This window comes from Perca flavescens, chromosome 9 (assembly GCF_004354835.1).
Source record: "Perca flavescens isolate YP-PL-M2 chromosome 9, PFLA_1.0, whole genome shotgun sequence".
Taxonomy (NCBI): Eukaryota; Metazoa; Chordata; class Actinopteri; order Perciformes; family Percidae; genus Perca; species Perca flavescens.
In genome coordinates, this window is record NC_041339.1 from 9,109,603 (window position 1) to 9,123,433 (window position 13,831).

The 13,831-nt window shown below is 39.8% G+C and overlaps 1 protein-coding gene across 8 annotated transcripts in view; it reads right to left on the reverse strand.

Moving 5' to 3' along the window:
- The window catches only part of ect2 (epithelial cell transforming 2), a 175,061-nt gene extending 161,518 nt beyond the window's left edge, over positions 1 to 13,543 (reverse strand). For 3 of the 8 annotated variants that reach the window (XM_028587185.1, XM_028587184.1, XM_028587182.1), the window contains exons 1-2: positions 10,724 to 11,152; positions 10,248 to 10,425 (exon numbers count right to left, since the gene is read on the reverse strand). In XM_028587185.1, the coding sequence (XP_028442986.1) occupies positions 10,248 to 10,377 (130 nt within the window). In that variant the 5' untranslated portion in view covers positions 10,378 to 10,425; positions 10,724 to 11,152. Of the gene's footprint in view, positions 1 to 9,226; positions 9,345 to 10,247; positions 10,426 to 10,723; positions 11,153 to 13,504 lie in introns of those variants that run through there. The other 5 variants (XM_028587190.1, XM_028587191.1, XM_028587183.1 and 2 more) reach the window with 5 other exon arrangements.
- Positions 13,544 to 13,831: the final 288 nt, after the last annotated feature.

Below are 13,831 nucleotides of genomic sequence, written 5' to 3' on the forward strand. Positions count from 1 at the left end.
GAGAGATGAAGAGCAACAGAGAGACAGAGTGAACGAGGAGCAAATGGGACAGGGGAAAAGCTAGGGCGGGCGATAAATAAATTTTATTTTATTGTTAACGTTGATTTGTTTAAATGAAAATTGATTTTCTCCTTAACATCCGCCGACGCTCCCCTCTGGGCTCCCGTAGCTCCAAACGGGCTCAGCCCTCCCCCCAGCGCGTTTGCCATAGAGATACACAAACAACATGGCAGCAACAGAGACTAACATTAAATTTTAGATAGATACATACATACATACATACATACATACATACATACATACACAGTACATACATACATACCCAGTACAACTACAACTATTTACATTGTAGATTCTCACTGAAGGCATCAAAACTATGAATGAACACATATGGAATTATGTACTTAACAAAAAAGTGTGAAATAACTGAAAACATGTCTTATATTTTAGATTCCTCAAAGTAGCCACCCTTTGCTTTTTTGATAGCACTGCAAACCCTTGGTGTTCTCTCAATGAGCTTCATGAGGTAGTCACCTGAAATGGTTTTCACTTCACAGGTGTGCCTTGTCAGGGTTAATTAGTGGAATTTCTTCCCTTAGGTTGGAGTTTTGAGCAACTTAGCCTCCTGGGAAACACAGGAAAATGTCCTTATTATAGGACAGGGCTCAACTTAACTCTTGCAGAGATCAACTTAATTATTAAGTTCATGTTACTTAGAAATGTGTTTTATTGTGGCCAAAAAGCTTATTCACCTAACTTAAAACATTATGTTGGATCAACTTAAATACTTGCATTCATGTTGACAATTGTTAAGTTTGTGTTACTTAAAAATGTGTTTTATTGTGGCCAAAAAGCTTCTTCACCTAACTTAAAACATTATGTTGGATCAACTTAAATACTTGCATTCATGTTGACAATTATTAAGTTCATGTTACTTAGAAATGTGTTTTATTGTGGCCTAAAAGGTAATTCACCATACTCAAAACATTGCGTTGAATTAATGCAATTCTGCCAGCAGTCTTAACTTAAAAATTCTAGTGGAAAACGTTAACATATTTTTTTTTGTTGATCCAATGTTTTATTTTTTAGAGTATGAGTATGAATATAATATATATATATATATATATATATATATATATATATATATATATATATATATATATATATTTATTTATTTTAGGGCTGTCAATCGATTAAAAAAAATTAACTAATTAATTGCACAATTTGCTGTAATTAATCGCGAATAATCACTTTTTTAAATTGAGACTGAAGCTTGTAATAATGGATATTTAAATGCTAAATCACTTAACTTTGCAAATATGAAGAAAAACAAAAAAGAGAGCAGATTTTTGTCACCGTCCCCGGCTGCTGTCGCCTGCTCTCGTCTACTTTACAGGCGAGGCGCAGTTCATCTCCAACGAGCATATGTTAAGTCGCCGGCAGGGCAGTCGGTACTCACCCGGAAATGGGGAGTGGAATGAGTGTGACTAGAGTCTCTCAAAATCTGACGAAAATCTTTTAAAATGACCTTTGTTGAGCTGAAATGAAGACAGATTCAGGAACTGCAAGGCCTTTTTCTCGCTTAAAATGTTTTCAGAAACATGTTTCAGTGAACTATTTTAGTACAATATGAGATCGTATTCTGAACGGCCGTCATGACAGTTTGGCTCTCAAAATTTTCTATTTTTTAACGAAATATTAAAAATTAACGCGTTAATTTTGACAGCCCTAATATATATATATATATATATATATATATATATATATATATATATATATATATATATATACACACACACACACACACACACATATATATATATATATACATACATACTTCATTACTTACTTATCCGTAATTTCCACCAAAGTGATCGGCAGCTCGCAGCGCTCAGTCCCTGGCTGAGAGTCACATATTCTCAGATAACTGAACCACCAGCTACCACTGACCTGATGGAGCACCATGCGGGGCACCAGAGGCGGTGTTGAGGAACTCTGTTGCGGCTCAACTTATCTACTAAATGCTGCTGATACGACCGAGCTGTGACAGAGGTCTGTAGCGGCTTAAACAACTAGCAATCGCCGCTCTGTAGCATGGCGCTCCTCTTTGACGTTTGTTTTTACCGCTACTTACTACGAAGGAGCTTGCTACAGGTATGCTACATTCAACAGACCATGGGATGTTAACGTACGTTACTCAGCAACAGGTGAAAATAGGGGCAAGGTTGCGCAACAACGTTAAAATGATTTGAACTTTTAGCAAGGAACGAGAAGTGAATTACCTGTATGTGTGAAAACACCTTTATCTCACGCATCCGTTTTGTTGTTGTTGAATATATAGCCCCATGTGTGTGTGCGTGTGTGTATGAGTCAAACAAAAATAAAAGTTAAAACTTGTTTTGAGCTATTTCTTTGTCATCTGCAGATTGATTTTAAGTAGGGGAGAAAAAAAATCCATTTAAATTGGATTCTTTTTTTTTTATCTGGGATTTTAGTTTTAGGCGAAGGAAGGAAGGACACACACACACACACACACACACACACACACACACACTTTTAAAAGTAAAATGTAATGCTTTTTAATGCTTTTTTAAGACCTTTTAAGACCTTTCAACAAATAGAATTTAAGACCCAAAAATGTCTTAACAATTTCTTTGGAATACTCAATTTATTGCTTCCTACAATGGAAATCAAAACTTAAAGTTTTCCATTTGTTATCAATTATGTGCAATGTGTAAACTCTGCAAAAATACTTTTTCATGAGACCTTTCTTTCAAATTAGGAAACCATATAATAACTAACACTTCCAACATTGTTTGGCCAATATAGATGTAAACACAATCAAAGCTCACAGTTGGCATTTTCCATTTTGTTCCTTTGTGATGCAGAACAGAGCAAATATAAGATACATAAATTGGATTACACTAAACAATGCATTGCATGAAGGAACCATAAAATACTAATAATACTTCCAACACTTAAAGCAGTCTCCATAAGAGGTGGGCGATATATCGTTTAGACGATAATATCCAAATTGTTGTCTGGACGATATGCAAAATTGGGATATTGAATATTTCATAATTTGTACAATCCAACCCCCCAAACATGAAAAGAGCTGAAGGAAGTTAAAGAGAAAACAAATAGCGCACACTATAACCTTCTAAACAATTATATGTAGCGATTTTAAAACTGTAGGGGTTTGTTTGACTGCATTTTTTTGTACAAAATCACGATCGTCCCTCATGAGAGTAAGCTGCTACTAGTTCTTACCTGTGCGTTATGACATTCACTCATGTCAACAAAGATGGCGGTGCGCGATTGTGCAGTGGCTCTCCTCTCGGTGTATATTTATACGTACGTACAGCCACATTGAACTAATCAATACAGGACTACGATACAACACAGCCGTTACGAGAGCCTTCCAGGCGGCTCATAACATCCCGGAGGAAATAGCCTGACCGAGCCCTCCAGGTTGTTGTTGTCGCTAGCACGCCGAGCTAGCTATCTACCGGCAGAATGAGAAAATAACTCCGGCACGACCAGAGGCGGAGGACTGCATTTTTGTGCACAATGAATGGAGTACCAACTGCAGGATCGTTGCCCAGTACGGCTCACCTGACCTGGAGCCCTGTCGGTAATATACTGACCATTTTATTTACTACGAAAACAGCACACTGCCGTCTACATAGCCCCCGATGCTAACGTTACAAAAATTTGGTTCACTGCTAACCATAGTGAAGAAACTGCAGCGCAATCACCTGGATACGGGATACAGGGGACTTTTACAAGGTGTCCTTAAAGTCTGTTCCCCTCCAGCTTTCTCTCAGCATGTAGATTGTGTTACTAGAGGGAAGAACACACTAGACCATGTATACTCTAACATCAAAAAAAGCACACAGAACTGCACTTCTCCGTCACCTGGGCGAGTCAGATCACATCCAACTCCTGATCCCAGCATAAATCCCAGTCAGAAGGACTATACAGCCAAGTAGAAGGACTATCAGAACCTAGTCTGACCCGGCCCTGTCCCAGCTCCAGGATTGCTTGCAATAAGGACATGGTTGTGTACAATATGTTACAGAACAGAGCCCTTTGTTTATGGTTACAATTTCATCTTGCTTGTACATTTTCCCAAGAGAACCACTGAAACAGCCTCCAAACAAGGCTTCTTTTAACTTCGTCCGAATATCGATATCGAGATATTGAAAAAAAATATTGAGATATTCATTTTTCTCTAGCAGTGATTTAAAATGGATTTCTCCAAATAGCATAACAAACTTTACCTGTCGAGTAGAAACTTTGCGACTGTGGCATCAGTGGGAAGCCCAACCTGTGCTTTTAGTGCACGGCAGCGTGTGAAACATCCTCCCAAAAACACTCTGGTCTTGTTTCTTTCTTCAGAGGCCTTTCTCTTCTTGTCATACAATTCGTAGACACTTTTTCTCTTGTGACCCTCAGACATTTTGAAAAAACACGGTGAGAACGGCGAGCTTCAATGAATGGCTGAAACCGTAGCTCAAGCTCACCACACATACACCTGAAAGCTAGGGACGTGCACGTATGACGGCTTTACGTATAAGTATCACCAGAATGATTGACAACTAGGAGGACCAATAGTCTTGATGATCCACCCGGAAAAAGAAAATCCGCCACTATACCTTTAAAAAAAATAAACCACATCTACCAACAATTACACCCCTTAAACTCTGAGCTAATGTGTTGTTACCTGTTATTGTCAAAGTGACCACAGACCTGTGACCTGACTGGAGCACATAACCAGACCTCTGCCGACCCTGCCTGGAGTGGCAGCACTGAGCACCGGGGGAGTGTTGGCGTTTACACCACTAGCATGAGCTTTGGACCGCACTAACGTTACTCAATTTTATTACATGGCTTGCTTGAATACTAATGTAGAATGCGGTCTGTTATTTCTTGATAACAGACCGTTGCTAAAGAGAACACACCGTTGCCATGCAAAAGCAGAGCTTTGCCATGGACGCAGTTCTGTTCACTCTGGAAGACAGCCATCAATCAATCAGCTGAAAGAAGTCCGGATAATTTAGCCTATCAGCTGTGGCAAAAAGTGGGGAAAAGTGGAGCGACTTCTGTCCTCCAATTCAAGCAATGACAGCAGATCTGATGAGCGTCTATCGCTAGTATCTTTCTATACGGTCTATGATCGCTACGTAGTAACAGCCGTAGGGACAACATAGCTAATTAGTTAGCTTACATTGGAACTTGTTTAACGTTCAGGTGTGTCAACATGCAGCGGTTGTGCAAAAAGGAAACGAGATGAATGAGGACATAAACGGCCACAAATATTCCCAAAGAAGTCATTCACCGTGTCTCACTTCACAGTCAACGGAAATGTTCAGTTTAATGTGAATTAGAGCAGCCGAACGCCCGCTAGCTCACTACAACGCTTCAGCTAATGTTGTGTCAATTCCTGCAGTGATTAAAACAGCAGTTGGGTCATTTGTCAACCACGGCAGCACCCCATAAAATATACGGCTACTACCACAGCCTGTAAGGTAGTGTTGAGTAGCTAATAGACGAAGGGTTGCATTAAAAAGCTAGAGTTTACGTTGCTATGGACGCAGGATTCCAACCGTAGAGACGAAACAGACTATTTTCGCTAGTGGAAGCAATACAATCGTATTTAAATCAATAAACTCCAGACCTGCCAACCTTGAGAAACTTTTTTGAGTGGCAACTTACGGATTTATTGTCAAAGTTCTGGTTCATGAATACGGCGGCACGCACGCGGAATAAATGTGCCATTAAATGTCAAATGAGTGTACATTTTAAACCCTAGAAAATAATTATGTTCAAGTAGGCTGCTATAAAATATTTTATTTAAATTATCGGTCATATTTAATACAATTAATTGGATCATAATATAATCCAATCAAATTAAATATATTTTTTTTTTGTACTATTACATAGGGAAGATGTTGAATGCAGGACTTGTAACTGACAAGTAATTTGTAACTCTACAACACTGTTTTTTCTACTTTTACTGCAATACATAATCTAAGTACAGTAAGTCTTCCACCTCTGGAAATCACCATCAACAGTCGTGCATGAATACCTGCAGCAGTGTTTAACACTGAAAACACACAGCTCAGTTCAGCGTTTCCTTGTAGCTCTGCTACAGTAGCAGCGAACCGCTAACATTACCTGCCGGTCACATTGTCTCTAAACAGTCCGCTCACAGTCAAGTCATGCACGGATTAACAGATGTTAGAGTCCGGCGGCTGCTCGCTCTGTTTGTTACGCACACCGAGCAGATTGATGCGCTCACAGAGCAAATCTTTGCAGATGTTACCGCTCGGTGTTTGGCTAGCTAATAAGCCGTTTGCCTGTTAGCTTGAGCTTTGAAGGCGCCGAGCGGCCAGCCAAGGTCCGACAGACACAGACACATTCCGCACATCCTCCGCTCAGTTTAACCGCTAACCCCCCCCCTCAGAGAGGCATGTTTACTTTGTGTCTCGGTGCGTTCAGCGATAGGCTCCGGTCAGCCTACATTGGTAACAGTTAATTTTGTTACGGTGTGAACTTAATCCTAGGAAAGGCAAAACAATATAAGACCTTTGTAATGAAATCCAAGACTTTATAAATGCAAGTCTTTAAATCAGATTTCTCCAAAGTTGACAGGTAGGCTACGTAAATTAATTAATTTCACCTTTCTACATCAAATCCGTTTACCTTTGCAAGCACCATCCTCCCTTGGGGAACCATAGATATATGGGGGGGGAGGGGGGACCAACCAAACTAAACGGGAATGAGGGAGGAATAACACCACTGAATAACACTTGCATCTGATGCTTTCGTTTTACTATCAGTAGCTGACATCCCCGCTTGACATTAAAGGAAGGAACCCGACGCTGTGATTGGTCGAACTCTTCTTGTTTTACATCAAGAGTGAGACGGCTACTTCCATGCTACTTCACGTCAACGAGTGAACAGGTCACCAGATTTTCGCGTAGTTTAAAGTGATAAATCTTATCACCGTATTTTGATGTCAAAATGCGTATCTTCTACGCAAAATGCGTACAGGTTGGCAGGTCTGAAACTCCCATTTAAAAATCAATATTTTGTCAAGTTATTAGTCAAATTATTGATTTATTTGGTAAGTATCCATGTAATAAGCGGGATAATGTAAAGCGAGGCGGTTGTTATAGCGAATACAACCCCTTCAGGCTGATTCAAGTCCTGATCACCCTGTCAGGGCTCTACATTATCCCTTACTTACACCACACTTAGTATGAATAATAGTATGGGATTTCAAACACAATCGTAACATTACTTACACTGAAATGACCCAACATGTCCTCAGCTCTGGAGTGACCCATGAACTCCAACCCATAGTAACGGGAGATGACGTGGTGTGTGCCAGTCTCATCATCAGTAGCTAGTCCAGAACCGCAAATGAAGGTCCATTTGTTTGCCCTTTGTCGTTTTATTCATGCTTTCGTCAAACATGACAACATATGGCTTCTCACTAACGCTGAACGATAGCTCCTTCTTGATGAATGAAGCGATGCCGTATTTGGCGACTTATCCCAAAGACGCCACGTATGTCCTCGTTAGATTTGAATGAATTGTGCCTCCGACTGAGAGGTGGCGTCTGAATTTTAACGTCGTTAGGTTGTGCAACAAACAATGCAGGGATTAGCCTGGCCCCGCTATGGCTAGCTGCTGCCACGTACCGCTGGTGCTTTCCTCCTTTCATATGCGACTCGGCGGCTTTGAGCCCCACGGTCCCTAATGAAAAAGTCTTTTTGCAGAATTTACACATTGCCTCGTTTCCAACCGGTGCCAACCACCTCCTAAATACATCCTCTTCCAGCCTCTTGTTAAATTTGCACTTCCCATCTTCTTTGCATATTGAACCCTGTCTATGGTTGAACCTCACCTCGACAACCACGTAATGGCGGCACGCAGCGCCTGTAGCCGACGTACCGTAAAACAGCTATTAATTGTGGAGACTCTCATTTCACACTATACAAAATTACTCAACTATTAGATGTTTTACGGTGGACCACTGTGCTTTCCAATCGTCATTAAGCGCACCGGCTGAAAATGTAATACCTACAGCAACTTTATGGTAAATTTAAGACAATTTAAGACTTTTTAAAGGACCCGCGGGAACCCTGCGCATGCACGCTCGCGCACACACACACACGTCAAGACATAGGTTGTCTCTGGGAGGTTATGTAAGTTGCTTATATTGACTGACAAGGGTTACAGCCAGACAATCCACCTATATCACTGATTAAGATGAAAGAGAAAAGGGGTTGCATAGAAATTGGGTAGAGGGGGATAATTCAGGGCTTAAAGTGAAAAAAAAATCCTGAGCCTGAAACTTCTTTGAGGGGGGGGGGGGCGGTAAAGTCCTTACATAACACATCACAATCAGAACTTTGCATTGTTTAACTTTTCATAAACTCCAGGACAAGGCTGTTATGTTTAAATAACTCAGGCATGAAAACAGGTCAGGGGTGAAAAAGGTGAGAAGGGTATTACCCTTCAAGGGGGTCCGGGGGCATGCTCCCCCGGAAGAAAATTTAAAATATTCCATATTTTAAAGCATCAATCTGATGCATTTTGAGATGCATTTTTTGCCAACAGTGTAATATTTCAATATGCACTCATCAAGTTAATTTGACTGGAAAAACAGTTAAAGTCCTTCTGACATTACACAATAATAAAAGTCATAATTTTGTACTTCTTCCAACCATATGTCAAATTAAAAGTCAATGTGGATTTACATATTGCAATAATATAATCCTTCAATGAATCATTGTGAAAACTAAACTTTACTAATTTGGCCAGGTCATCATCAAAAAAGCAAATTAGTACATTCATGATTTTGTCCATGTTGATATTAGCTGCTTTATTTAGGCTACATTTATTAAAAACATTGCATTGTTTATCTTTTCATATAGCTAGATGTCTAAACTCTGGGTCAAGGCCATTATGTTTAAATAACTGCCATGCTGACTCCAAACAGACAGCTTTGTCAAGGCAGTTTGGGCTTCAGATAGCTTTTACAAATCATGTTCCGCTATGAACGTGCACACACGTATTGTTTGTATCACGGTCGGTCAGTAAAGGAGCAGTCTTAATGGTAGCGGTCGTTGCCGGTAACGTACTCGTATGACAGAGTGCACGGACCGAAGCTTTGTGACTAGCATCTAATGAGTAGCAAGCTCTTTCTTACCGCTGTTGCAGTCCAGTGTCTTCCTTGAACATGCGCTGCAGAAGCACTCGGCTCCCTCAGTTTGAGACACCAAGTGCTGAACAACTTCCCGTCTCCACTATATACTGTCTATGGTCTCCACCTCTTTCTTCTTGTCCTCTATTCATGCCCAGCGCCATTTATTTTTTAACTACTTTCTCAACTAAAGCTGCCTGTGTGTTCTTAATGACCTGAATAACAAAAAAAAAACAAGTAGAAGAAATATCTTACTCTACAGTGTCCTTCTGTGTATTGTCGTCAATTAGTCCACTACAGTATACAAGAGCAAAGCAAGGCAACTCCCGCACGGATGAGCGAGAAACAGATGAGACTGGCTTTAGTATGTACAAATTAATTGTTGCAGAAAGTGCGCACACAGATCATGCTGGAGATAAAAGCCATGCAATTTGTATCTTCATTCAGGTTCTAAACTTTTTTATATACTTTTAAAATATAAGAGGCTGTAGTTTGTGTTTAATGGTGACCCTCATTGATATTTATTGATATGTACAAAATATTAGAAACACCTGTACATATCAATAAATATCAATAAGGGTAGACTATTAGAAAAACCTTTTATTATAATGCAATACAACTCAAAAGCATCACAAACTACTGCCTCTACGACTAGGAAGTTGAAAACTATTTCAACAAAAACTGAAATTGTTGTATTGTACTAAGTGCATTGATTTTGATTTTAGTTGCTAGTTTACCAGATACACCGAGTGTACGTCTAAGCAGGAATGTAACTTACAGTACAAGTCAAGGAATAGTTTACTGTGCCAATTACTTTTTCCAGTTCTACTGCTCTGTTTCTCCACAGCATTTTGGAATTTTTTCTTTCTAATAAAATAACGTAACGTTACGAGCTTGCCCACATATAACGTTAGGGAAATCCTGATTAGTCACACTATTGGGTATTATCTACGCCGAAGGTGTAATAGGTATTTAGTGATAATCAGAGAAAGGAGGAAGAGAAAAAAGGTAACCCATACATACTGACCTTCCCCGTCTTCACATGCCATCCCGAGAAATACATGGTCCTTGGTGGTTTCGGCGATCTTCGAATCATAGACCGAAGAATCCAGCAGACTCCGAGCTGTCCCTAGAGTCACTATGCTGCTGTCAGCCATGCCAGGAACTTGTGGAGGCACCAAATTGTCCAAACTATCAAAACGTTACTGGGAATGAACAAAAAGAGACGCTTGTGTTTTATAAGACATGCTTTGTATGGTCAAAATCTTTTGAATGATTAGGCAACCCGGGGTTATTAACTCAAAGGATATATCCACCTTTATTTTTTACGCTAAAGTAAGACCAATTAACGTTGGCTGTATTTACCACGGTACCAAATTCCCTTTGCTTAACGTCACCGGAGACAACGTTACGTTACGTTAGCTAACGTTAAGGTATAGCTAGCTAGGTAATGCGTTTTCAACAGCACAAAAACAACCTCAAAGAATCGTAAACCAAACTTACCGACTGTTTCGGTGGCTGGTAACTTAGCTAGCTATATCAAAGAATTACAGAAACGGGAGCGAGCTAACTTAATTCAATAAGCTCTCTAACCAAATTAGCTAACGTTAGCTACCGAGCTAACGTTAGCCATTAACTTCAACAATACAATAAAGAATTCCCGAGAAGTCTTCTTCGGTCCAAAACACTATCTCTTCGTTATATGGCAAGTCTGGTGTCAATGCATGTTGCCCTCTATGCGCGAATAATCCAAATTGTCGAAATGTGGCTACTTGTTGACAGCTAGCTAACTGTTTAATAGTAGTACCGAGTAGGTATTTGCCCGAACTTAATTCAAAAAGCAAGGCAAACAACGGTGCAGCGCGCTGATTGGGCAAGAGTAACAGAAAGCCAGCGGCTCAAATCCGACGATGTAGCTGATTGGTCTGTTCATTCAAATAACGATTTGCGTTTCCTGCCCAGACATGCGACCTTCAGGTACTATCGTAAATATTATACAACTCTCCGAAACGATATTAATTACAAATACATTAACTTCATTTTACAAAAACTAATTCCAGAATGATTAAGCGGTACGGCCATGTCGATTAAAATATACAGCGTAACGATTTACAAAGAAGGATTTATTCAGCTTCATCACTTCCTGAAAATTAAAAGTTTAAAGGTTTTGTTAAAAAAAATAGTAGGCCTAGCTCTAGCTATCAGTATCTGTTTTATCTGTTGCACAAAATAATAAAAGCAAAAATTACCAAAAGTAGCTCTATGTAAAGATAATCTTGGCAAGCAGCATGTAGAAATATTATAAGGCATTATTTCTAATTTCAAAAGTCAATCTGAATCTTTCCAAAAAACCTTTCCTCTGTAGACCCAGATCATTTCTTCCTGCATTTGTTCACATGTAGTAGGCTATAGCAAGACATATGTGACTGCTGAATATTCAATAATAACGTATTCCTTGGCTACAACAGTACATTGTTGCTTTTGCATTGACTTCATATTACATGCGGTGCTGTCAGTATCTAAAACTATTAACATAGGGATTTGTTGTGTCTCAAGTCCATTATGCTGCTGATACAATTTTACTCTGCAATCATCCAGTCTGTTCTGTATGGATCATATACTGTTAATATTAACAGTCAATGGTATGGATCAGCAACCAAACAGGACAGGAACAGACTGCAACGGACAGTCAGGGCTGCAGAGAAAATCATTGGTGCCATCCTGCCCTCCATCCGGGACTTTTTATACTCCCTTCAGAGTCAGGAAACAAACAAAAGGCGTCAATACAGACCCATCACACCCTGGACACAACCTGTTTCAGCTTCTCCCCTCTGTAAAGTGTCCTGAGATAACTTTTGTTATGATTTGATACTATAAATAAAATTTAATTGAATTGGTAGGTGCTACAGAATAATGTTCCCCAAAACAACCAGACACAGGAATATTTTTTTCCCACAGGCTATTACTATGATGAACACTTAAAGGTGCTCTGAGTGATGTGACATGTTTTTTTAGGCTACACATTTTTTTGTCACATACATATAGCTGCCTGTCCCCTGAGCACACTGTAAAAAAATGCAGTCTCTGTAGACAGCCCAGGCTCCACAAACGTCAACAAAAACAAACGCGCCAACCTGCACCACAAACCATAACAAACAGTGGTCCAGCCAATAACCGACAAGAAGGAGCTGGTTGAGTCACGAATACACATTGTGGAAGTAGCCTACGTGCTAACGCTGCTGCAGCGATGGCTCAACCAGCTCATTCTTGTCGGTTATTGGCTGGAACACTGTTTGTTATGGTTTGTGGGGCAGTTTGGCGCAGTTTGTTTTTGTTGCCATTTGTGGAGGCTGGGCTGTCTACAGAGACCGTGTTTTTTTACAGTGTGTTCAGGGGACAGGCAGCTAGCGGATAGTGAGGAGATGTTTGCTGTATGTGATGAAAAATGTTGCAGCCTAAAAAACGCGTCACATCACTTAGAGCACCTTAAACACCAGTCCATAGTGTCAGGAACAATCCTTGTGCAATAACCCTGTAACACCAAGCCTGGTGTATTAATAATTCTTAATTTATTCTAGCACCAATTGCACTTTAGCATTGCTCTATTGTATTACTGTTTACAATCATCATAGAGCTGTTTGTTTACATATGGGTGTATGTAGGTACATATGTGTAGCCAGTGTTGGGAAGGATACTTTCAAAACGTATTTCGTTACAGAATACAGAATACATGCCCACAAATGTAATTTGTAACGTATTCCGTTACGTTATTCAATCTGAGTAACATATTCTGAATACTTGGATTACTTCAGGATTACATCTACATTGAATTGCGTTTTATAGGTGTAGGAATGCGGCTATCACATCCAGCTTACTAAACAGGCCTATAATGGTGTGTTCTTTTTATTCCAACTAGCTGAATGTGTACCTGAACAAGCAGATAGATTATTGTATTGTATTGTATATTATTATTGTATTGTATCCATGGATGGATGGATGGATGGATGAATGTGTACCTGAACAAGCAGATAGATTATTGTATTGGTAGTCCCGAACTGCATACTACAAAAATCTAACCGCGGTCTAAGCTACCACAAGCTAATTTTAGCTAACGTTTGTTAGCATGTCAAACGGGGCTGTCAGTCTTTAAACGGCTCTGGAGCTAGTAAATCAGCACGTATACGTATAGGAGAATGTAAAGTCGCACGTCAATGTTAAAATAGCAAGGTGACCAGTAAAACTACAGCAGACGACTACCCTTGGCTAATTAAAAAAATAACTTACTTTAAGATGCTTCTTCAGGTTGGAGGTGGAGTAATTTGGAGCTGAAAGGAGGTTGGTTGCTGGCAAGCAGAGGCTGCACGGCACAGTTAGCTGTATTTCATTCTCCCTGTTCGTTCTTTAATGTGAAATGCTGTTTGAATTTCCAAGATAGAAACTTATTGCTGCCCTGGATCTGTCGTGCCGGTTCCGACTCCATTGTGACTGATCACGGAGCTAATTTTTTCGATTTCATATCGGGGCTTCTGGAAAATGCGATAGAGTTGCCTTTTATTCAGAGTGAATAAACTCGTGAAACAAAGAAGTATCGTCAGGTAATCCATTGATTTC